Source organism: Sminthopsis crassicaudata, chromosome 3 (genome assembly GCF_048593235.1).
Source record: "Sminthopsis crassicaudata isolate SCR6 chromosome 3, ASM4859323v1, whole genome shotgun sequence".
In the NCBI taxonomy this organism is placed as follows: Eukaryota; Metazoa; Chordata; class Mammalia; order Dasyuromorphia; family Dasyuridae; genus Sminthopsis; species Sminthopsis crassicaudata.
Window position 1 is genome coordinate 243182774 of NC_133619.1, and position 24566 is coordinate 243207339.

At 35.4% G+C, this 24566-nt stretch overlaps 1 protein-coding gene across 1 annotated transcript in view; it reads left to right on the forward strand.

Annotated features, from left to right (window-relative positions):
* Positions 1-2127: 2127 nt before the first annotated feature.
* The window catches only part of HERC2 (HECT and RLD domain containing E3 ubiquitin protein ligase 2), a 227008-nt gene continuing 204569 nt past the window's right edge, over positions 2128-24566 (forward strand). Inside the window, 3 exon segments of the mRNA XM_074300310.1 lie at positions 2128-2247; positions 3335-3441; positions 15650-15764. Of these exon segments, the coding sequence (XP_074156411.1) occupies positions 3370-3441; positions 15650-15764 (187 nt within the window). The 5' untranslated portion in view covers positions 2128-2247; positions 3335-3369.

Below are 24566 nucleotides of genomic sequence, written 5' to 3' on the forward strand. Positions count from 1 at the left end.
AAAACAGGGTTTGTTTCATTTATTATGCATTATTTCCTGTGTCTAGCATGGTGTTTGGCACACAATAATAAATGCTACTTGCTTTGTTGATTTAATTTTGCTATATGATTTTTTAAAAAGTTTATATTTCTTCAATAAATCATTAGGTCCTAAAAAGTAAATTGTTTTAATTCTTATGGATAACATTATTTGTTTGAAAGTGGAGAAATCAGTTGTGGGATGGGGCTCGAAAGGCAATATGAGATTTAAATAATTCTTTTTCTTAAAATTTCAATAATTCTCAGATTAGATTGCCATTTTCTTGTTTCTATACCTTTAATTTTGGTGAGGGTTATGAGTTTGTGGACTGAGTGTTTTGAAGACTCGTTTACCTTTGGTAAAACCAGCACCTGTGCATTGAATACATTTGTCTTCTTGCCACTGCAGTCCCTCAATCTCCCCCTACCTCAGCCCCCCATTTTTAGTGATGGCTGGAGAGTAGTGCCATCTGGTGGTCAAATTCCTTCCTGGCAGGATACTAACTACGCTAATATTTAGTATAACATTTTAAGGTCTGCAAAACACTTTATATTATTTCACTTGTTCCTTACAACAATATTGTGAAGTAGGTGCTATTGCTATTCTCATTTTATAATGAGGAATCTGAAGCAGAGAGCTTGGCTTGCGTAAGGTCACATGGTCAGTTTCTGAGAAAGGATTAGAACTCAGATCTTTTTCACTCTACTACTACATACTAAGCCCTGATATTAACAAACTGATTACATGCTTCTCTGTAAGTTGCAGACAGTAGAGATAGAGCTAGTTTATAGGCATCTTTTGCTAGCACGGTATTGGGGAATCTCCCAAAAGGGAATAGGGTTTGTACAATCTGTCACTCAATAAAAGCTATCACACAAACTCTTTTCTCAAGTAACTTACAATTTAACGTGTGTAAGACGTGCAAAAATAACTGATAAAAGCAATTGAGCTGGGAAAACTTTCATCAGGTGTGTATGTGTGTGGGACTGAGTGTGGAAAAGTCAGGTCTAGGGATCCATATGAATAACGGTACAGAGGCAGGAACATACAAATACGTTCTCGTATAAAGTTAGCAATATTTTTCCAATTTGTCCTTTAAAAAATGACAGCCATTTTTACGTACTGGGTTCATGTAAAATATGAGTTTATCTGTGATAGTTTTTCCTAGGGGACACCTTTAGATATCAGCCTGCTGGAACGTTCCAATTTCTTTCTTTTCGTGGCGATTTCACTGGGTCTGTCATTGGAAAATATTACAAAGCTATTTACTTTTGTATCTGTGGAGCATTAAATACTGAAGGTGATGACATCCCTTGAGTTGCTTGTATTCTCATAGGAACGCAGGAGCTTTTGCGTCTAATGCAATGAATATTTGAGACAATGTGCAAAAGCATTGGAGATAACAAAAACAAAAGGATTTAAAAGGTTAAAATAAAAAATCCAAGGCCCTGGAGGCATTCCTCTCATCTCTTCCACTGCCTTCTGGTTCTTCATTCAACCTCCCACTTTTCTATTTTTTTCTCTCCTTATTGCTTCAATCCCATCTGTTCCCATTTCTATTCAGCCTGCAACCATCTTTCAGATCCTATTCTCTCCTCCCTCCTGTCGCATGCACAGAGACAGGCAGCATTTGTCTTTTTCAAGGGCTCAGAGTTTCCCTTTCCTCCAATCATTACAGTAGGGAGGTTTAGGACTCCAGAAAGCAGCAGGCGGCGGGGTGGGTGGGCGCCTGTGCCCGAGCTCGTAGGGAGGAGGGGCGGTAATGACGCAATAGGGGAGGGAGACTAGGGGTGCAGGGGGCAGGGCGGAGGCGGAAGTCCCTCCTCCCGGAGCCTGCCAATGGGTTGGGCTGAGGCCGAGTCCCCCAGTGGGGCAGGGGAGGAGGAGGAGGAAGAGGATGATAGAGTGGAGAGGGAATGAGGGAGGGGGGGGAAACGTCGCTGGGATTGGCTGCGTCGGTGGGGGTCCCTTCACGCTGATTGGCTGGGTTGTAGGGAGGAGGCCGCTCTCAGTAGCGCGACCCTCCCCCTTTCCTGGGTCGCTGTGGGGGGGAGGGGATCGGTCTGAGTAAGGCCGGGCCCCGGGTGCCTGCGGGAAGTGGTAGGGGAAGGCCGGTAGTGGCGGCGGCTTCCCTATCACGGCTGTCAGGAACCCGGAGGAACTGGGGCGTCCGGGAGTGGTTTGGTGGCCGCGGCTGTCCTGCACTGGAGAGGAGCCGGCGGGCTGACGGTGAGGAGAGGGGCGGGGAGAAGGAGGCTTCCCGGCCTCGGGTCCCTCCCGGCGGTGAGAGGACGAGCTTCGCCGGCGGAGGCCAAGGGAGCTGTTGGTGGCTCCGTTAATCGTGGCCGGGGAAGGCAGTGGTGGCCGCCCCGCTGCCTTTGTGGGTCAGTCACCGGGCGGCAGCTGTCTCCCCTGGGGGCCGGGCCTTGCGTCTCCGGGGTGGGACCGAAGCGGGCGGGTTTAGCCCTGGCGTAAACATGTTTGGTTCAGTGGAGTCAAGGCTGGCGCCGGGCACTATCCCCAACCTTGGCCGCCCCTGCCCGTCTGTGCTCCGCCCTTTGCTGCCGGGGCGACCGGCTAGCTGGGCAACTCGGCTGCTGCTGCGCGCGCTTGTGAAAATGTGTGCACGCGTGCGTATGCACTAGCTGGGTGCCCTCCCGTTCTTGGGATTAGTTACATAGAGGTGACTGCACTGGAGATCGGGAGCCTGTGTTTGCTTTCTTGCGTGTGTGCGTGTGCGTGCGTGTGCACTCTGCGTCCTCCCATAGCGGTTATTGCTTTGGATGAATAATCCATGATCAATTATTTATTTCATGCACCATTTACGGGTCTGAGAGAATGGCAGCGGAGCCCTTGACAGTGTCATTTGTCACAGCAGGGATGCTTCCTGTTTTATTTTTGGGTGCACAGTTTGCATATGGAGGAGAGGGTATTTGTTGTGACTTGACTATTGTTTTTAATAATCTCGGACAAGCTGCTTAATGTAATATAAAATGCAATACTATAGATCTGAAGAATGTTCCTGTTATGGATCTTATTTTTAGAAAAAGGGATAGTTTTTGCTGAATTAAACCCTCTCCCTTATGGAATAGTTTTTGTTTAATTAAATCCTTTTTCTTGCCCTTTAAATATAACGATTTGTGTGTGTGTGTATATATATGTATGTATACATATGTGTGTGTGTGTAGTATACTTATATGTATGTATACACAGGGGATCCCCGAAATCTTTTAAGTTTAATAGCTTAAAACCACTAAGACTTTTGGAACATGTGTGTGTACACACATTCCTTAAAATATTTGTGTTTTACTTATAGGTCTTGAGAGCCAGGAAGGGGCTCATAGATAAAAAATGTCTTCTGAATCCTTCTGTTTAGCTGCCCAGGCTAGGTTTGACTCCAAGTGGTTAAAAACAGATTTACAGGTAAGAGTTTAATGCGTTTTTTTCTTTTTTTAAATTGTGGGTATGATTCCAGTTTAGAGATAATCTTAACTGAATTGTGGTAGGTTTTCCACCTTGAATTGTAGTTTCTGGTTTACATTTCATGTTGACTCTAATGGAGAAAGATTTGATTTCTGTAATGGATATTCAAATTAGATTCCCTGTAGTGACTTGCCCAGGGTCACACAGCTAGGAAGTGTTAAGTGTCTGAGATCATATTTGAACTCTGTCCTCCTGAATTCAAGGCTGGTGCTCTATCCACTGCGCCACCTAGCTGCCCCTTTGGTTCACTTTTAAATGGGCATATATAATTTCTTGGTAATTCTGTTTGCTTCCCTCCCTCAATTCTGAATCCTTTTCCTTCCTCTCTACCCCTCCCCTAACCCATCTACCATCATAGGGAGTTTAGTAGTTAACAGTTTATTATGTATACAAGTAAACACATTTATTTAATTGCATTACTATTTGAGTTTATTGAGAAATGGGCTTTGGAACCATGTTTTTTGGATTAGTTTTTAAAGTGGCTATCACTAATGTTTTTATTCTTTGCAAAAGTGCTTGCAAATCAAAAGGTGTGCATCATTTATAATTAAAAAATAGAATTGTGGTGGTATGTTGCTTGTCTTTTAAATTTCAAAAGGTGGAATAAGCCTTACAGAAAATACTTATCTTCATAATTCCTTATCATGTACATAAACATTTTCTTTTCTTTTTTTTTCCCTGAGGCTGGGGTTAAGTGACTTGCCCAGGGTCACACAGCTAGGAAGTGTTCCGTTTCTGAGACCAGATTTGGTCCTCTTGAATTAAGGGCTGGTGCTCTATCCACTGCGCCACCTAGCTGCCCCTACATAAACATTTTCAAAGCAATAACTTTCCAAGCAATAACTTAAATACATAAGACATTTCTAAGCAAAAGCTTAAAATATTATAGTCATATTTTGTATTAAGGTTTATTTATTTTAAATGTATCTAGAGTAATCTACCTTTTTAAAAATTTTAAGAGTATATTTTATTATGACTATTATAGAAATATTAATGAATAAAAATCATGCAAAATATCAGGTAGGTTTTATTAGTTTCTTTTCTGCTTGTCTCTGCTTGATGTTGAGTATGGGTATATTGTAGATGTACAAGTGTTTTGAAAATGTTACAGATGATATATAAACTGTTGATACAAGTGTTAATTAGAACTTAGAATAGAGAGTTTACTATATAAAAGAATAGGTTAATTTAGTCCTTTTCTTGAATTTTTGTCATGATAATATCCCTTATGTGTCTTAAATCTTTATTAGACATGACTATTTTCTGAATTGCTTTTATTTTGCTTTGGGTGTTAGTATATTTGAAGTAATTATATTTATTACTTACCAAGAAACTTTTAGTAAAATGAAAAGCTTTTTTGGCTAACAAATGGAAGTATTTTTGAGGTTTATTTTTTTAGGAAGTATATATGAATATTGGTGAAAATAGGAATTTTAACACTTTGAAACATAATAAAAACTAGTTTCTGCCATTTTGCTTTTGGCTATTTCAGGACTGATACTATTGATGGAAGATTAGCTCTTTTAAGATATGATGAATACTCTGAAAAATTTAGCCATTTCAGTTGGTCTATCTTAGTCTAGATGAAGGTTATAGGATTTGTTGAATTAGCTAACTTTGTGAAGGAAAATGTTGTTAGAAGGTTGGATACTTTTATGGGGTGAGAGCCCCTGAAATTAAGCATTTTCCTTAGTGTCTTATCCAGATTTGATTATCATTCATTTAAGGAATTGCACATTTAATCAATCTAAAAATTAAGGTAGATTAATTAAGATATAATTTTCCTGTATCTTATTAATACCATCCTGTTTCTGCTTCTTGTAAAAGTGGCAGTATCCTGAGTATGAAGAACAAAATAAAATATGAAGAACAAAATAAAAACCTTGAGATGAGGAGGTTCATTTGATATAAAAAAGGAGTCAAAGTTTTTGTGTTTGCCTGCAGTTGGAGAGAAAGAATGGGGAATATAATGTTGAAGTTTGAAGGCTTTGAACACAATTTTAGGATTTCTTAAGGAAGGAATTAGAAAGCAATTTTTTTCTCATTGTTCCTCTAAACAGGGATTAAATGGACTAGAAATTGTATGGCATTTTTGTACATTATATTCAGCAGTTTTCCATATTAGACAGTAATGGTTGATATATCAAACTGGAAGAGAAAGCTGTTATGACAAAGTGCCGATAAAAATGGACTTTTGAACTTTAAAGATTTATCAACTAAGCAAAAGCCTCTTTCCTTAATAAATTCTAGAATTATACAGCTCCTTTTATGTTAAACTACTCTAAATTTTGCTTTTTGCTTTGGTCTTCCTATTGTTTGCTAGTACAACAGTAAATTTGTACATGCCAAGCTGTAAGAAGAGATAAAATTATATATCTCCTTAGGTTGCAACTAGAATACCATCCAGACATAATTATTAGTATGAAAATGTTATTTTCATCCTCACATTTTCTTCAAGGTGATCAGGGATTTCTCAGTTACTGAATGAACCTTTTTATGATCTGTGATATTGTTGAAATCCTGATTTCTTCTTCCTGGCTTCCCTACTTTCATTCAAGCCCTAACTTCTACAGGAAGCTTCTTCCATTTCTCCTCAATTCTCATTTCTTCCTTCTGTTGATTTACATTTAGTTTATCCTTTATATATCATGTTTGTACATAATTGTTTGTATATTATTTCCCTTACTGGGTTGTGAGCTTTTTGAGAGCAGGGAGTCTTACCTTTCACATCAGTGCTTTGCACAGCATTTGTACCTACCAAAAGTAGGTACTTATGTAGTAGGTGCTTACTAAGTGTTTATTGATTGATTTTTTTTTTTTTTTGTCTTTCACACTGTCTTATACAGCTTTTTTTTTTATTTATTGCATTGGATCATTAGAGCTTTGTTCTTGATTCTCGTTTGTCTTTTTTCACTTTTATTTTTTCTGATGGCTTCAGTTTTTACATTTATACATATGTCTCCTCTAAGTCGATATATCTTGACCAAACTTTTCCCATGATCCTTAGCTTCACATATGTTTGCTGAACATCTGAATGTTCTAGTGGTACCTGAATATCAATACGTCCAAATCTGAACTATTTATTTAGCTCCTAAAACCTACCATTCCGCCTATATGCAGATTTCTATTTGTTATCAACATCTTCTGCATCGTTTAGGCCCCAAACTGCATTATTCTTTGACTTTTCTTGTTCTCATTTCTCCATATTCAAATTAAGAGCCTTAAAAAATAAGACATTTTATTAGTCCTGGTGATAACATAAGAAGTCAGTCATAAAGAAGACACTTTAAAATTGTTTATACTTTGCTTCATTTCAAATTACATTTTAACGTCATATTTGTATTTTATATTACATCTTAATCACATTTTAATAGGAAAATAACAATATCATAAATTACTGTTAGCTTTTTGATAATTGCTTTTTATTTTCAAAATACATGCAATGATAGTTTTCAACATTTACCCTTTGCAAAACTTTGTGTTCCAAATTTTTCTCCTTCCCTTTCCTCCGGCCCCCTCCCTTAGACTGCAAGTAATCCAATATAGAATAAACATGTGTAATTCTTCAAAACATATTTTTACATTTATCATGCTGCAGAAGAGAAATTGGATTGAGAAAGAAAACAAAATGCAAGCAAACAACAACAAAAAAAAAAGGTGAAAATTCTAAATAGTGGTTCCCATAGTCCTCTTTCTGGATGCAGATGGTTCTTTCCATCATAAGTCTAATTGGTATTGACTTGAATCACCTCATTATTGAAAAGAGCCAAATCCATCAGAGTTGATCATCACATTATCTTCTTGTTGCCATGCACAATAATCTGGTTCTACTCACTTCACTCAATATCAGTTCATGTAAGTGTCTCCAGGCCTTTCTGAAATTCTGCTGATCCTTTCTTATAGAACAGCAATATTTCATTACATTCATATGCCATAACTTATTCAGCCATTCCCCAACTGAAGGGTATCCACTTAACTTTCTAGTTCCTTTGTTAGCCCATTTTAAATCTATTCATATATTTAATGAAGTTTTCTTGTTTCTTAAGAAAAATTGTAGTCAGTGAATGCTATTCTGCATTGTATCACTTTTTATAAAATTTATTTTTATAACCTTTTATATTTGTCACTTTTGCACCATAATATACTAAATTATTAAATTAACATAATTTATTAAGACATTTCCAGTTATTGGGCTCTTAAAGATTCATTTTCTTTTTATTATCCACTTTCCTTTGAGTGTAGTTCCAAAAGTGGGATTGTAGGATCATTTTTCTGAATATTGTAAATTTTGGAGAGCATTTAGTTTGATAAAGAAGTGTAATGGAAACCTGATTCCCAGTACCTTTACTAGATTATCTGTGAAAATTATGTAAGCTATATGCCTTAATCTTGAGGTAAAAGTGATCTCTCCTTAAATTTTATTATAGCTTTCGCCTTACCCTTTGCTCTCATCACTTTCTGCCTTGTTTCAGGGTCACAAATCTAGAGCTGAAAAGGATCTAATGTTACTCCTTATTGTTAGCTACTATGTGTAGTAAAGTATGGATCTTGGATACAGAAAACCTGAGCTTGGGTCCTTTCTTTGCTTTTTAGTTGTGTGATACTGGAAAAAGTCACATTGCTTCTTTGATCCTCAGTTTATTAATCTATAAAGTGGGCACACTAATGCTTCCTCTACTTAACTCAGAGGGTAAGGATGTAAAGAAAGTATTTCGTAAAACTTTGGATTCTTGTCGTGTTTTTGACACTTAGTTCTTGTGAAATCATGGGCAAATCAGTCATAGAGATCTGAGCCACAGATTCCTCATTTGTAAAATGAGAGTCATAATAGGTGAACTAGCCACTTCCCAAGGATGTGAAGAACAAATGAAAATGCATGGAAAGCTCTTTGCAAACCTTAAAGGTCCAAGAAAATGTTCATTGCAAAAAATCCTCCCTATGAAATTATAAAAAGACAACAGAGTGATGGATATAATTCCGAACTTGGGTAACATGGATCTAGTTTCAAATCGTACTACTACTTATGCTAAGTTTGTGATTATGGACAAGTTATATAACCTTTTCAGCCTTAGCCATTGGTTGCAATTTGCCTTAGCACTTGTGAAATCATAGATGGTTAACATAGTGAGTGACTAGTTAAGTACCTTAAAGGTAGAGTTTGTGGTTTTTGTTTTTGTTTTTATTTTGTTTTTTTCATTCTATGCAATCCTATCTGTGAAGTACAGTGCCTGATATGTTGTAGAATCTCAAAATTAAATAAAATTTTTGACAAGTCAGAGTACTACCAGAGACTCAAGGGCAAGGAAAAGAAGGGAGAATTGAGATAAGAGAAAGCTTCATGGAATAGGGGTAGATCTTGATCTGTGAAGAAAAGGATTTCTGTAAATGGGGGAGAACCTTGCAAATATGGCTATATACATCTATGAAGGCAAAGGGATAGAGGAAAAGGTATAATGAAGGTATAAAGAATTATAATGAATGACAGTAAAGGAAATAGAGTGTAAAATCAGGTTTTATAACTAGATTGTATATGAGCTTGAATGCTTGGCTAAGCAGGTTGTATTTGTGTTCAATAGGCAGTGGAGAACTACTGAAGGTTTTTGGATGGGGAGAGAGGGTATATGTTACATGTATGAGATTCCAATAATTGATTCTTGTCCTGAGATGTTCCTGGGTGGGATGTTTTCAGTGTGTGGTGTATATATGTTCTTATTGCTTTTTTGTGGCCATTTTTATCGTTTATGTGGTCTTTTGACTCTTCTCTTTCTTTGCAACTCAATGTGATCCTTTTTGTATAACTTTAATACAAATTAATATACTATAATCTTGTGTAGCCTATTGGTAGGTTCCTTAAAAATGCTTGCCTATTGATATTTCTGGTCATTTTAATGTTTGTTTCAATGGAAATAAATTAGATTTAATATATTAAACTTAATATATTAATTATTTAATATATTATATATTATAATTATATTCCTTGTTGTTTCCATTGATTTAAGGCTTATACTATTGTATATGATAGCTATTAAAATGTATTTCATTAATGCTTCATTGATATGAATTTAGAGCCATTAATGTTTATTATTATAGTATCCACCACAAAGCATTTATCCTTCTATTCTCCAATTTTGAGTGATATTAAATACTAACATCTAATAATGAGAAATATCAAAAGATAAAAAAGACTAATTTTAAAAAACTATTGATTCTGTATAAATGAATCTCTGATAATTGTATCTTCCATTTTTTTTCTGTTGTTTATATTTTTGGTGTAATAAAAATAGAAATTTAAGGATTTTAAACTTGTTTTTGGTGTTATTTTTAGAAATAGAAGCACATTTTTTTTTAAGCTCTATCTCTTCCCTCCTGCTTAGACACATTTATGTCTAAGATGACTTAGCAGTATATAACTGAAATCAACTTCTATTCAAACCAGTGCTGTTTTTGTTTACAAAGTCCTTAGTTAAAAAAGGGACTTTTAATCTATTAATTAGTCATTATGTTTGTGTAATTATGGCCTTTTTTTTGGAAGTCTTATTTAACATTGTTACCTTATTGTGTGTCTGATCCTTGTACTTGAAAAATATGTATGCTAAACTATATTCCTTTTTCCATCTGTTGAAACATGACTGTAAAAAAAAATTTACCAAACTCTTGTCTAATTGTAGAAAAATTTTCTGCTAAATAATAGTTTGTGGGAGAAGTTGAAGAGTTTTAATTCAAATCATATGTAACATTTAAACATAAAATTCAGTATAATATAAATTTAATTTTAAAATAGTAGGATAAATAAACCTGAAATGTTGGAATTAATTTTTTTCCCAAAACAAACACCTTTTTTTAAAAAAAAAATCAATCCACCCATCTTCATCTGTAAATTTTGTTTAGAATATTTTTTTTCCTTACGAATTTATTCCCTTTCTTATAAGGTCAACATAATTTTGTTGAAACAACTGTTTGTGCTACATGCATATTCCATCCTTCATTTCTTCCTTAGTAAAGAGATCTCATCATTTTGTTAATTGTATGATTTTTCTGGTAACATTCCATGAGTGAATTTTTCATATAATTGAGATTTGCCCCTTTTAATTGTCAAAATTTTCTGGGAGGAAGGGGAAAGAATGTATTGGGAAGGGGAGGATAGTCTTTTTATTTAAAATTTTTCTAAAATGAATTCTGCCTTCAACCGAATAAACTATACATGCAATCTTTTCCTGATGATTGTTCATTGTGAATGCTAATACTATTCTACAATTTATGGAGCTTACATACCTTCAGGGACTTTTGAGATGTGCAGGACCTAAGTTTGTCCCACTAAAGTTTTCAGCTTTGCTTTTTTGGGTTATTATCTTTTCCTTTTCACTTCTTGGAACCATGTAGCCAGATTTTATTAGAATTGCATCTAAAGTTAAAAGTAAGAAGTCTGAGAGAAAAAAAAATCTATGAATGATGAATTTGAATTTTTAATATTATTGAGATTTTTAAACATCTGTATTGATTTCCTTTCTTCCTCCCTTCCTTCTTTCTTTCCTCCCTTTCTTCTTTTCTCCTTTCCTTCGTTCCTTCTCTCCCTCCCTCATTTCCTCTTTCCTTGCTCTCTTTCTCTCTCCCTTCTTCCTTCCTTCCCCCTTTTTCCTTCCCTCCTTCCTGTCTCCCTTTCATCTTTTTTTCCTTCCTTCTTTTTTCTTTCCTCTCCTTCCCTCATTCCCTTCCTGATCCTGCTTGTAGTTAATTTTGCTGAGCTTAATGAGACCTTATGAGTGTTTTTTTCTCTTGTTAATTTGATCCTTGATTTCATCAGTCTAGGGACCTTTGGGTGAATAACTTCTGCCACTACAAATTAGCACCTTCTCTCTAAACTCCTTTTCTAGTTAGAGTTTCAGAATTATCTAGGACTCTGGGCTCCCAATTTTTTTTCATTGTACACCCCTGTGGAGAAAAAAAAATGAGTCTATAAACCTAGTATATTTACTTATTTATAAATTATAAACAAGTCCTGAATACTAATAATTATGTATTACAAAATTGATGCACAAATGAATAACTTAAAAGATGTCAAATAATATTATTCATACAGAAACCTTTTTTTCTCTTAATAAAATATTTTAGAATAATATTTTAGATTAGAAGATTGTTTCCAAGTTTTTTACATGCTGAAATGAGAGTTTTTGTAGATAATACATATGTTGTTTTCAGCAAGCCAGGAGGAATATTCTAGTCTTCAAATGTGGAGTGCTGTAGAAGGATCAAGAAAAATGATAACTGAGACTAGAACATGAGATTTATCAATTAAGAGTTTTTTGGTTACTTTGGATGGAGCAATTTGTTAAGTGATAAAGCAAGGATGATGATGATGAGGTTGAATAGAAGGAAAGTGGTGCCCTTGATGGAAACAGAAAAATTTGAAGAGAACAGAGTTTTGGATGACAGAATGTAATGAGATCTGCAGTACAGATTGCAACCTGTTCGGGTATTTTTATCCATTGTAAGTTTTGTTATCATCAAAAAATGAAAAGTTAGGAGTTTGTAGTGTTATTCAGTAGCTTCTGTTCAGAAGTGCAAAACCTACTAACTGCGGGGAGCTTGTGAAGGCTACAAGATGAACTGGAGTGCAGAAAATTTTGTCTGGGCAGTGGCTGTGGTGACTGGGTGGCATTTATGTTATAACTTCATTAAGGAGCTTGTCCTGGCATTGCCATAGCAGATCAGTGACATGTGATATGGAGTAAGGGGAAGTTAGTTTTGAGTATGTGAAGCAGCTGGTGGTTGTTGTGTTGGAGATAAGGCCACACCCTGGGAGAATGGCATGTAACCCATTTTCCCATTCTGTAATTGATTGACCTCATAACCCTTAGAGTCACCCCAAGAGTGTATAGTGACACCTTCACTTTGAAAACCACTGAACTATGGCATTGAGAGGCATTGTAGTGATCCTTTTAAGATCACATGGCTAGTATTTATCAGAGATGAAATTCGAAACTAATCTTTTTGACTCCAAGGCCAGTTTTCTGAGTCTTGCATTAGGAGGAGCGGTGGTATGTTGTATTTTAAATAAGAATTCTGTACATACTATGAGTTCTGTGTGTTTCCTAAGTGGCAGGACAACAGTGTATTCATATGCCTACTTTCTCATAGGTGTCACTTTACTTTTATCATTAACATCTTTATCTTTCTAATAGTTCTGAGGTGGAATCTCAGAGTTGGTACAATTCTAATTTCCCTATTCATAGTAGGCAGACTTTCATAGGCATTAAAAAAAACACTTATTTACTTTTAAGATTCATTTTTTTTTTTTTTCCTCTGAGGCTGGGATTAAGTGACTTGCCCAGGGTCACACAGCTAGGAAGTGTTAAGTGTCTGAGACCACATTTGAACTCGGGTCCTCCTGAATTCAGGGCTGGTGCTCTATCCACTGCGCCACCTAGCTGCCCCTTTTAAGATTCATTTAAAATTTTTTTGAGTTCAGAATTATCTCTGTCCCTTCCACTTCTCTTCCACCTATTGTGAAGGCAAGAAATGTGATATCAGTTATACATGTGTAATCATGCAAAACATATTTCCTTGTTAGTCATGTTGGAAAAAAACAGAGAAAAATAGAGAAATTAAAAAAAAATTATGCTTTGATCTATTCAGACTCAGTTCTTTCTCTGAAGATAGATAGCATTTTTCATAATAAATCCTTTGGAATTGTGTTGGATCATTGTATTGATCAGAATAGCTGATCAAAAGTCATTTTCAGTTTATCATTTCTGTTATCATATTGTTCTGTTTACTTAGCATCACTAATGTCATTCTTTCCAGGTTTTTTTGAAACTATCCTTCTTGTTTTATATATATATATATATATATATATATATATATATATATATATATATATATATATATATATATATATATATATATATATATATATATATATATATATATACTTGTTATTCTTGTTATAATTCCATCACAGTCATATCCCACAATTTATTCTCCAATTGATGTTTATACCTTCATACTACCATGAAAAGGTAGTATGCTATGAGAATTTTTGCACATCTAGGTCCTTTTCCCTTTTTTATGATCTTTTTGGGATATAGAGATACTTGTATTGGTATTGCTGGATCAAAAGGTATGCACAATTTGCCTTTTGGGTATAGTACCTACTTACTCTTCAGAATGATCGGGTGAGTTCACCATTCTAGCAGTGCACTTTTTTTTTCTCAATAATATTTCATTTTTCCAAATACATATGAAGATCGTTTCCAACTTTAATTTTGTAAGATTTTTATGTCTGAAAAATTTCTCCCTCCTTCCCTTCCCCAAGACAGCAATTAATCTGATATAGATTAAATATATACAATCCTTTAAAACATATTTCCATATTTGTCATGTGGTACAAGAATAATTTTGATAATCATTTCTGAGGACATGCAATAATTCATTTTTGTAGGCATAGTTTAACAATTTACAACATGGATTATAAAAAGGATGACTTTTCTGGGAGGAGGGAGTCTTCTAATTACTATTAGCTGAGACATGAAGAAGGGAGATATATATATATATGTGTGTGTGTGTGTGTGTGTGTATGTATTTTATATTCATTTAAATATTGAACTTCTCCAGTGCTCATGAAATGAATTTAGAAAAATTCAATGTATGCCACTTTTTAAGAAATACATTTATTGTATGAAGTGATTATTCTTTATATGCTTAATGAGAAATGTTTTGTCAGTTCAGTCAATATCCTGTTTTTCTAATTCTGAGGTATGTGCTATACTACATAAAATTGTGCTATGAAATCAGTAGTTGAAGGACTGCTGAATTACCTTTTCATTTTGGCTATGCATTTTAGCAGATTCTACAAAGTATAATTTCGTAAGTATGAATTTTAAATTATGAACATAAAATTAAATCCCAACAAGTTACATCTCATGAAAATTCTATATGTTGATATGTCTGTAATTTTATGTTGCTATTTATAGAGGTAAAGATGCTTAAAGATGATAATTATCCTTTACTTTGAAGTGGCCCTGACTCAGATCCTTCCCCTCAATAATATAGGTTTGATATTGGAAGAAAATGAGACACTTCTAGGTCAGCAGCAGTTGTCAAAAGAGATTTAATTAGTCAGAGAGGGAGAAGGATATTTAATAAGGAATAGCACTAAGGTTACTTTGAGTAAAGCTCCTTTGCTTGTATTACCTACCAGTTTGACTTACAAGACATTCCTTTCCTATCTTTTTTCTAGTTCCACTTGCTCAACTCCTCATATCTCCATAGCAGTGGGTATTCACTCAACTGTCTGCTAACTTAACATTTTGAGCCATCCAGTTCTCAAGAATTGTTTTTTCAAGGAAAAACTATCCTAAAAAAAAGATGGTCTCTTCTACCATATCCCTGGAATATTAACTTGAGTAAATAAATTATAGACCTGTTTTCAAGATCTTACACAGTTTGAAGGAATATAGTTATTCAGTTAAATTAAAAAAAAAAGCATCAATGCAGTTCAACAAAATAAGTCTTACGTAATAAAGTTAAATCAGTGAACTATGTAGAAAAAAGAAAATGAAACATCATGAGTTGTGATATGCTTTTTATTAGTGATAATCAGTGCTATCATCTGTGTTCTTTATGAAGAAAGTTTATAAAGAAAATTTAAAATTACATTTTATGCCCATTAGAAATTTTTATGAAAACTTGACATTAATAAGAATAAGCCTGAACAAATACTAACAAATATGCAACTAAGTTTATATTGACCTATTCCAAGTTAGTTGTATTATTTCATTCCTTTAATTTTCTATTTGAGTTTACTCATCCATTTTTTGTTCCAGACTTTAAATCTATTTAAAATTTTTCATGTCTTTTGATTTGATATCCTGTGCCCTTCTGCAGTATTTAGCTTTTTTTTGTTAATTAGCTTAGCCCCAAATAGTTTTTCCTTCCTTTGTAGACCTATAAGACTGTGTTATAATTGCTTATACTTATTATGCTTTAACCTTTTAACTAGATTATAATTTCTTGGATAGTATGTTTATAAAGAAAGAGTAATACTTTTCTATTAAAGGAATAGGAAGATTAGGCGTTTAAAAGGGTTATTAATTAGAAATTCATAGATTAAGATCAATTATAATATATTTTTCTTTTTATTTTTTGTTAGCTTGCTTTTACAAGAGATGGACTCTGTGGCCTATGGAATGAAATGGTCAAAGATGGAGAAATTGTATATCCTGGGACAGATGTAATACAGAATGGAGAACTACCCCCTCGAAAAGGTATTTCTAGAATTTTTTAGTTTGCACAGTCTTTTCCAGTGTACAAATTGTTTGTTCCTAAGTTAGGTAGTATTTACTAGAAAATGAATATTTGTCCTTAAATCTTGGGGAGTTAGATTTTTTCATTTGTTGGTGACATGTTGAATACAGGTACCAAGTCTGAAGCAATAGTTAAATAGCCTGATATTTTCAGAAGTATTTCCTGGGAAATGTTAACATTTTCTTTTTGAAAAACAATTTTTCTGCCTTTTTGGATCTTTGTGTAATGTCTGTCATCACAGATTATGTTTAAAATAATTTTTTCATTTCAAAAATGATTAAATATCCCTAAAACTATTCACATCTTTTAATTTTGTTTGTATAGAAATGCTAATTTATATCCCTAAAATTAGGAGATAACTTTCTGTGTTGCTCTCTATGGAATAGGAATGGGAATTATCTCTGACATGGAGATTGAATCTACCCTTTAGGTCACCACCAAGATGTGATTTCTTGTGGTTAAATCTAGAGGATTTAAAGTATAAAAGTAGGCTCTTATAAGCTAGAAGGGATTTCATCTAGTTTTCTCTTTCTACAAATGAAGAAAATGAGGGTTAGAGAGCTTGTTTTCAAAAGTCATTATCTTCACCATGTTAAAAGTGAACAAGATATTTTAAAAATAGAGAATTCTTTTTGTGAAATGAAATGCCACAACTTGTTATCTAGAATAGCAGGTTGAGAATGAGAAGATTTTTAAAATATTAGTATTTCTAAATTTTCAATATGGATTAAAACACTGAAAACAAATTCTATCATGGTCTAATTAGATTTAAAAAGGTATTTTTAAAATCAGGGTTTTGTCAAATACAGAGATTGTAACTTTTTCCCTCTTTTTTCTTCTTATTCTTTCTTGCTTGATGATAAAAAAGAACTAAATTGCTTGTTATATTTATTGAATAACATTTTGTATTCATTTTTCTTTAGTTTTAAAAAAGTTTTAGGTGTAATTAAATTAAGGTGCTTTTATTTATATGATCCTTGATTATATGGTCATTTCCCCCTTATGTCATCTCTTAATAGAACTTTCAGAGATAGTATCAATGCATCACCTGTTTTTTTTTTTTTTAAACTAATCTATCCCCCCCCCAAAAAAAAATTAAAACCAAAACCAAATAACTTGACTGATGTACTCAGAAAGATTAATTTGAAATTCTGAGACTATATTTTTAAAAGTAGTATAATTTTTAATAGTAAGAAAAATATAAATAATTAGGCATTACAACTAGAGTTTCTGGAAAATACCCAGAGTGTATTTTCTTTCCCTGGGGCACAATTAGCACTGTTCCTTGCATAGATCTTCACTCTTGGGTCTTTATTGTCTCTAAGCATGTTCTCTTTTACTGATTCCTTCAGAAATTTTTGTTAAATTTGAACATTTTTCTTGAGATGTATGAGTGTTTATTATGTTTTCACTTTCCCCTGAGATAAGGTTGTCATTTTCTTTCCTTTGAAATCACAAATGGAATATACTAGACCAATTCAGAGAAATGATGGAATTATATATGCATAATAGTTCATTTGTTGTAACTAAATGCTGTCCATTTTGTGGAAACATACCCAAAGAAAACAACATTGAACCACTGTGTTTAACTTTCAGTCAGTAGTCAGTGAGCATTTATTAAACTCCCATTAAGTGCCCCCCCCCCACTGTGCTAAGCACTAGGGATATAAAGAAAAGAAGAAAAGAGACTGCCTTCATAGTTTAGTGAAGGATACATAAACACACATGCAAACAAGCTATATACATGATAAATAAGTAACAATTAACAAAAGGTACTAGAATTAAGAGGGAAGGCTTATTTACCATATAGGGTGGGATTTTTTATCTGGCACCTGAAGGAAGCCAGGAGATAGACCTAAGGAGGGAGAACATTCCAGGATGGGGGGGGGGCAGCCAGAGAAAATTTCTAGAGCTGAGAAATGGAATGTTATCTTTGTAGAACAGTCAGTAAGCCCTTGTTACTGGAACAGAGAATTATATGAATGGGGAGTGGATGCAAAGTGTGAAAAGACTGGAAAGATGAAAGGAGAGGCTAGGTTATGACGGGCTTTGGACAGTAAATGGAGGCATTTGTTTTGTATATTAGAGGTGATATTGTTTTGCATATTGGGGAGGGTAGCTGGAAGTTACTGATTGGAGGGAGTTATGGTCTGAGAATGGGTGCTTTAGGAAATTAACTTTGGTGGTGGAATGGAGAATGCCCTGTGGCAGGCTGACCAACTAGCAGGCTACTGTAATAATGATGAGGGCAGGAGAGTAGAGATATCAGAGAAGAAAAGGGGGCATGTGAACTCAAAGCTGAACTCATTGAGGCCTTGGAAACATTGGATTGAATGGGGTGGGGGTGAAGGAAGGTGAGAAGTACTGGGGAGTGGAGGAGAAGATCTGTGTTGTGAACTCCGGAGAGTTAGAGGCTGGTGGTATCTTAGATGATGATTAGGAAAGTTTGGGATTAGAGGGTGATTTAGGGGAAAAAATAATGAGTTCAGTTTTGGACATTGTAAGTTTGAAATGTTTAGAAGGCTGTTGGAGATGCAAGATTGGAGGCCAGTGGAGAAGTTAGGACAGGAAAGATTACATTTTAGATGGTAATTAAATCAGTGGGAGCTGAAGAAAAATCACCAAGTGAAGAAGTATAGATGGGAGAAGAGAAGACAAGACATCTAGGATTGAACCTTTTTAGACATAGAGATTTAGAGGGTGTGATGAGGTATATATCTAATGATGAGGTCTACACCTCAATAAAATTAAGATTAATTGAGGTCTAGTGTCAGGATTGGGGTACAGGGAGTCAAATGGAGCTCCCCTGCAATCCCTTAGGATTCTGCGCAAGGATACAAAGTTAATTGAGGTCCAGTGGCGGCAAGAGTCCCCTGTAAATGAATTTACAGGCCCGAAAACCTAGATGGGTAAAAGAGGTTTATTGCAGGATTTGGAAGTAAGGTTAAAGTCTGGTTAGTAAAAGGCATTAGGAAGAAATACACAAGAGGCAGCAGAACAGAGAGTCTGTTGCTGGCATGTTTCAACTCTCTGCCAAGGGATGATTCCACCTTGGCTCTTTTATCTGCTTGAAGGGGCATATGGGTGGAGTTCCAGGTTGATTCCTCGAAGGCAAGAACCCACCAGGTGGGGTTGGGCTATCTGAGCAGATCATTAGAATGGGGGCTGAAAACCCAAGCCAGCTCAGATCCAGGGGGGGCTGGGTACAGCCCAACCTGGCTCAGATACTGATCTTTCCCCTTGGACCACAAAAGGGTGGTTTGGACCAGATCTTGTAATCAAAGATCAGTCCCAAAGGAAGTTGGAGATCAGACAAGGAATATCAAAGGAGCTATCGCCCTCATCATTTCCCCCCCTCAAGCAGTTAACTATTAAATTCTTTTAAGAAAAAAATTTGAGGCAATGTCTCTTATTTGAGGCAGGGTTGGAAGATTTTCTCCAAGGATCTTCAGAGCAGCGGGGTCCCCTCATCTTATTCCCCCCTCAAGCCATCACCTCCAGATGCATGTGGGAAAAGGGACGTCGATCTCCTCTTAACTTTGAGCTGACAAGGGTCATAGAGATTTGGGGTTCATGCCAGGAAGTGAAGCATGAGGTGTGGGGGATGGCAGCAGGGCATCGAGGAGGTGTTCCAGTCAGTTGTCCCCAGTCAATTGTCCAGTCAATGTTCTCCAGGCTGAAGGCCAGGTGAGAATCCAAAATTTGAAGCCTAGAGAAAACAGATCTTGGGAACAGATTAAAAGTGGGGTGTCATCCAGGGTGGAGATGGTGACATGTGGAAATGGGGAAATATATCATGTCCCCTCTGTGGGCTGCTGATAGAATGCCCATCTATTAAAGAGAAGTAGGAGAAAGTGCTGAGAAATCTAAAGCTAATCTCCCTCACTGTCTTGGGATAACAGCAATAGTTACACAGTTTTAACAACTCCCATCCCAAATCTTCATTCATCAACCATTCCCAAAGTCCCCCATAGCAGTCAGAAGTTCACTTTATGCAGGGTCTATTCCATGGTCTCTTCTAAAACTGCTTCAAGCTGAGAAATGGTTGGAGGCTTTCATTCCATGGGATGGGTCTGCTGTGCTGACAATGAAAGCTGATCTAGGTCCTGGAAGCAAGTCAATATTTGTAATTTGACCCAAAATCTAGAACAAAAACATAAATCTAACAAAGGTTAGAACAGCCTGTAATAGAAAGACTGGTCCACAGGACTGCTGCAAAAACGTGAAGAAGCCGAAAATAGATTGGCCAGAAGCTTCCTATGGGAAGAAATGATTAAAAACCTTAAAACAAAATAGTTGTGTTTTGTAACAGTAACAGACAGATGACCAGGCAAAAACTTATTTGCCCAAACATTTAGGATACAATGATTACATGTAATAAGACTGAAAATAGCAAGGTATGACATAATTGAATTGCATTAACAATTCTATTGACCATTGCTCTGATCATAAAATCAGTTACAGGAGGAAAAAATGCAAGAACATAACTATAACATGAGCAGTTAAAACTCAACTTCCAATCAATTGTCCCACTAATTGCCAGAGGGTGGAGCTTTAAAACTCCCAAAAAAACATTAACTTTAATTAACTTTAAGCTCAAGAAAAGTTTTATTCCCACTAACACATTCCATTAATCAGATTCTGATAAATTCTAAACAAATATTTATCATAACCTTATATTGATAACATTAAGGAATTTGTATGAATAAGTTCATAATTATCATATCCAAGTAGATGTTTCATAAGTAAACACTATTCATACAAATCAGTTTGCTTTTAAAATACCCAATATATGGAAAAATATCCCAAATTGCATATTGTCCTTAACAGAAACCTTTTCAAAAGGACAAAGAAAAAAACCTTATTTTAGAAGCTCTTTTATGTTTAGTGTTTAGGTTCATTTATGTTTAGTGGTTTGAATGTGCCTGTTTTTTCCAGGTATGGAGAAGGGAATCAAGTAGAAGTTGAACTGAAGATTTTGTTGGGAAAGCCTTTAAGTGTTTACTTCCTATTCCCTATACATGCAGCAACTGCAAAAGCTGTTGGAAGGGTTCCCTCTCCCCAGCAGTATTTTGTGACCTTTCAAACTGAACTCAAGTGCCAATTTTCTATAGGAAGCTTATCCGAAGTGATTTTCTGCAGATAACTAGCATACCTTCCCATAGAAGTTAATTTGAATATAATTTTATAATCAATTTATTTATTTATTTGGTGTTAAGTATTCTTTCTCCCAGTAGAATATTAGTTCTTTGAGGGCCAGAATTGTTTTATTTTTTTTGTATCCTCAGCATCCAGAACAGTGTCTAGTTGTTCAGTCATTTCAAAAATGTCTGACTCTTTGAGACCTCATTTGGATTCATACTGAAGTGATTTGCCATTTCCTTCTCCAGCTCATTTGCAGATGAGGAAACGCAGGCAGACAAGATCAAGTGACTATGGTGTCAGGGTCACACAGCTAGTAAATGTCTGAGGCTGAGTTTGACTTCAATAAGATATATATCTTTTTAACTCCAGGCCTAGCATTCTATCTGCTGTACACCTAGTGGAAGATAGAAGTTGTAGCTAAATGAATGAATGACTCCTAACTTTTTTGGTAGAACTTGCTTTAATATGCATCCTAAGATAACAGGGAACATTACTTTATATGACATTTGATTCCCCTGTGTAGCTGTGATTTATAAAAGTATTTGTAAAAGGTTTATCATGAAAGTAACTGAAGTCTATGTGCCAACATTTATTGTACACACTGAAAAAATAGTGAAATTCTACGAAGATCTTGACTAAGTACTTGTTTCAAATTGTATTACCCTATATTCTCAGTGACTTTAGTGCAAGGTTATACCCAGATATTTAGAATAGCAAAAATATGTGGAAAATATTTGTTCAGGAATAAGGAGTAAAAGGCCAAAAGTTTATAGATTGTAGCCAGAAGTCTCAGGAATACTTTTTTTTTTTTTTTTTTTTTTTTTTAATTTTTTTTTTATTATATATATATATATTTTATAATATTATCCCTTGTATTCATTTTTCCAAATTACCCCCCCTCCCTCTATTCCCTCCCCCCGACGACAGGCAATACCATACATTTTACATGTGTTACAATATAGTCTAGGTACAATACATGTGTGTGAATATCATTTTCTTGTTGCACAATAAACACCAGAATCCGAAGGTACATGCAACCTGGGCAGACAGATATTAGTGCTAACAATTTACATTCACTTCCCAGTGTTTCTTCTCTGGGTGTAGCTACCTCTGTCCATCATTGATCAACTGGAAGTGAGTTGGATCTTCTTTATGTTGAAGATTTCCACTTCCATCAGAATACATCCTCATACAGTATTGTTGTTGAAGTGTACAGTGATCTTCTGGTTCTGCTCATTTCACTCAGCAACAGTTGATTTAAGTCTCTCCAAGCCTCTCTGTATTCCTCCTGCTGGTCATTTCTTACCGAGCAATAATATTCCATAACCTTCATATACCACAATTTACCCAACCATTCTCCAACTGATGGACATCCATTCATCTTCCAGTTTCTAGCTACAACAAAAAGAGCTGCCACAAACATTTTGGCACATATATGTCTCTTTCCGCTCTTTAGTATTTCTTTGGGATATAATCCCAGTAGTAGCGCTGCTGGGTCAAAGGGTATGCACAGTTTGATAACTTTTTGGGCATAATTCCAGATTGCTCTCCAGAATGGCTGGATTCTTTCACAACTCCACCAGCAATGTATTAGTGTCCCAATTTCCCCACATCCCCTCCAACATTTGTCATTATTTGTTCCTGTCATCTTAGCCAATCTGACAGGTGTATAGTGGTATTTCAGAGTGGTCTTAATTTGCATTTCTCTGATCAGTAGTGATTTGGAACACTCTTTCATGTGAGTGGATATAGTTTCAATTTCTTCCTCTGAGAATTGTCTGTTCATATCCTTTGACCATTTATCAATTGGAGAACGGTTCGGTTTCTTATAAATTATGGTCAGTTCTCTATATATTTTGGAAATGAGACCTTTGTCAGAACCTTTGTTTTTAAAAATATTTTCCCAATTTGTTACTTCCCTTCTAATCTTGTTTGCATTAGTATTATTTGTACAGAAACTTTTTAGTTTGATGTAATCAAAATCTTCTATTTTGTGATCAATAATGATCTCTAGTTCTCCTCTGGTCATAAATTCCTTCCTCCTCCACAAGTCTGAGAGGTAGATTATCCTCTGTTCCTCTAATCTATTTATTATCTCCCTCTTTATGCCTAAATCATGGACCCATTTTGATCTTATCTTGGTATATGGTGTTAAGTGTGGATCCATATCTAATTTCTGCCATACTAATTTTCAGGAATACTTTTTTGAGAAAAAAGTTACGGAAGTTGCTGAGGAAGATTATACTTCTCATCACCTTTGGAATCTGAACATTTGTTTTAGATATAGCTCTTGAGGAAGTGAAAATGACATTAAACAAAAAAAAAAAGGATGGGAAAAATAGCTTGTAGTCTGCTATCCTTTGATGTTTCTTTAAACTTCCATTTTGTCACCTGGGGCCCATCTTATAACTTTGACTTGTGATAGTTTTATTTGACTATGGAAATTTACTAGCTGCTTTGCTGACTTTTATTGCCATGTCTTGTTCTTCTCTGACTGTTTCGATAAGTTACCATCCCTTATCTTGGATTCTTAGCCTAAGGCTGTCTCTGTTGGAATGGTATGTTAGAATATTGGCTGATCCTTCACCTACCCTGCATCTAGAGATAAGCTAAGGGGGAACACACCCTATTCCTCTCCTAATAGGTGGGGAAAACTAGAAAAACTCCACTGAAATTCTTAGTCATTGGGGCAGTCAGTTATTGTCAGTCTTTTATGTCTCTTGTCCTTGACTGATGCCTAGAAATTAACTCTTTCATTTTACATATATTGTTTAATTCCTTGAGTGGGGGTGCTCCCCTACCCCTCTGGGATAATTTTCTTTCTCTTCTCTTCCCTATTCTATCTTATAGATTTCACTGCTTGCCCTGCTGGCCACTGGTCCCTCTTCACAGTAATTGCTAATAAAGCTTATAATGATTCTTGGAGTTGTTGCTTCTGTTAAAATCTCACCAAATCAGATAATAGGCCAAATCTGTATCACTGATACCTCCTTTTTGCTCATGACCTACTTACCAAAGCTGAGATTTAATTGTCAATAGAACTAGTTCCATCTCTGTGGACAAGGTAGGTGGGATGGGAAGCCTTCCTACCCTACATTGTTCTCCAGGGAGGATGAGGGCCAGATCATTCTATCTTGTCTTTCAGTTGGAGAAACCCCTTTCCTCCTAGGTTCAGAAATCATTGATCAGGGCTCTACCAAGAATCTTTGCAGTTGTATCTAAACTCCATGCCTTAACAGTAAAGGAATCATTTATTTCTTTTAGGGTTCTCTGACCAAGTTTGGAAGTAGGACTCTTGGTAGCCTTTGTGGCTAGGACTTCTTGTCCTCATCAAGAGAGCAAGGGAGAGTTTAAATTCTATGCCTTGGAGGAAGGACTGAGAGTCTTGTATTGACTTTTAAGTGTCAGAGATTCCCACTCTTCTTCTGTGCTTTATATCTAGGAACTGTTGACCAGGACTGGAAACAGAGTCCATGGGTCTTGATAGCTGTGCCCTGGTGAGAAGGAACTTCTCTGTTTTGATCAAAGCAAGGCTACATAAGCAAGGGAGAATAAGTATATTTTCAAGAATAAAAAACGATTGAACCTTATTTAAAAAAAAAAAAAAAGATAACAAA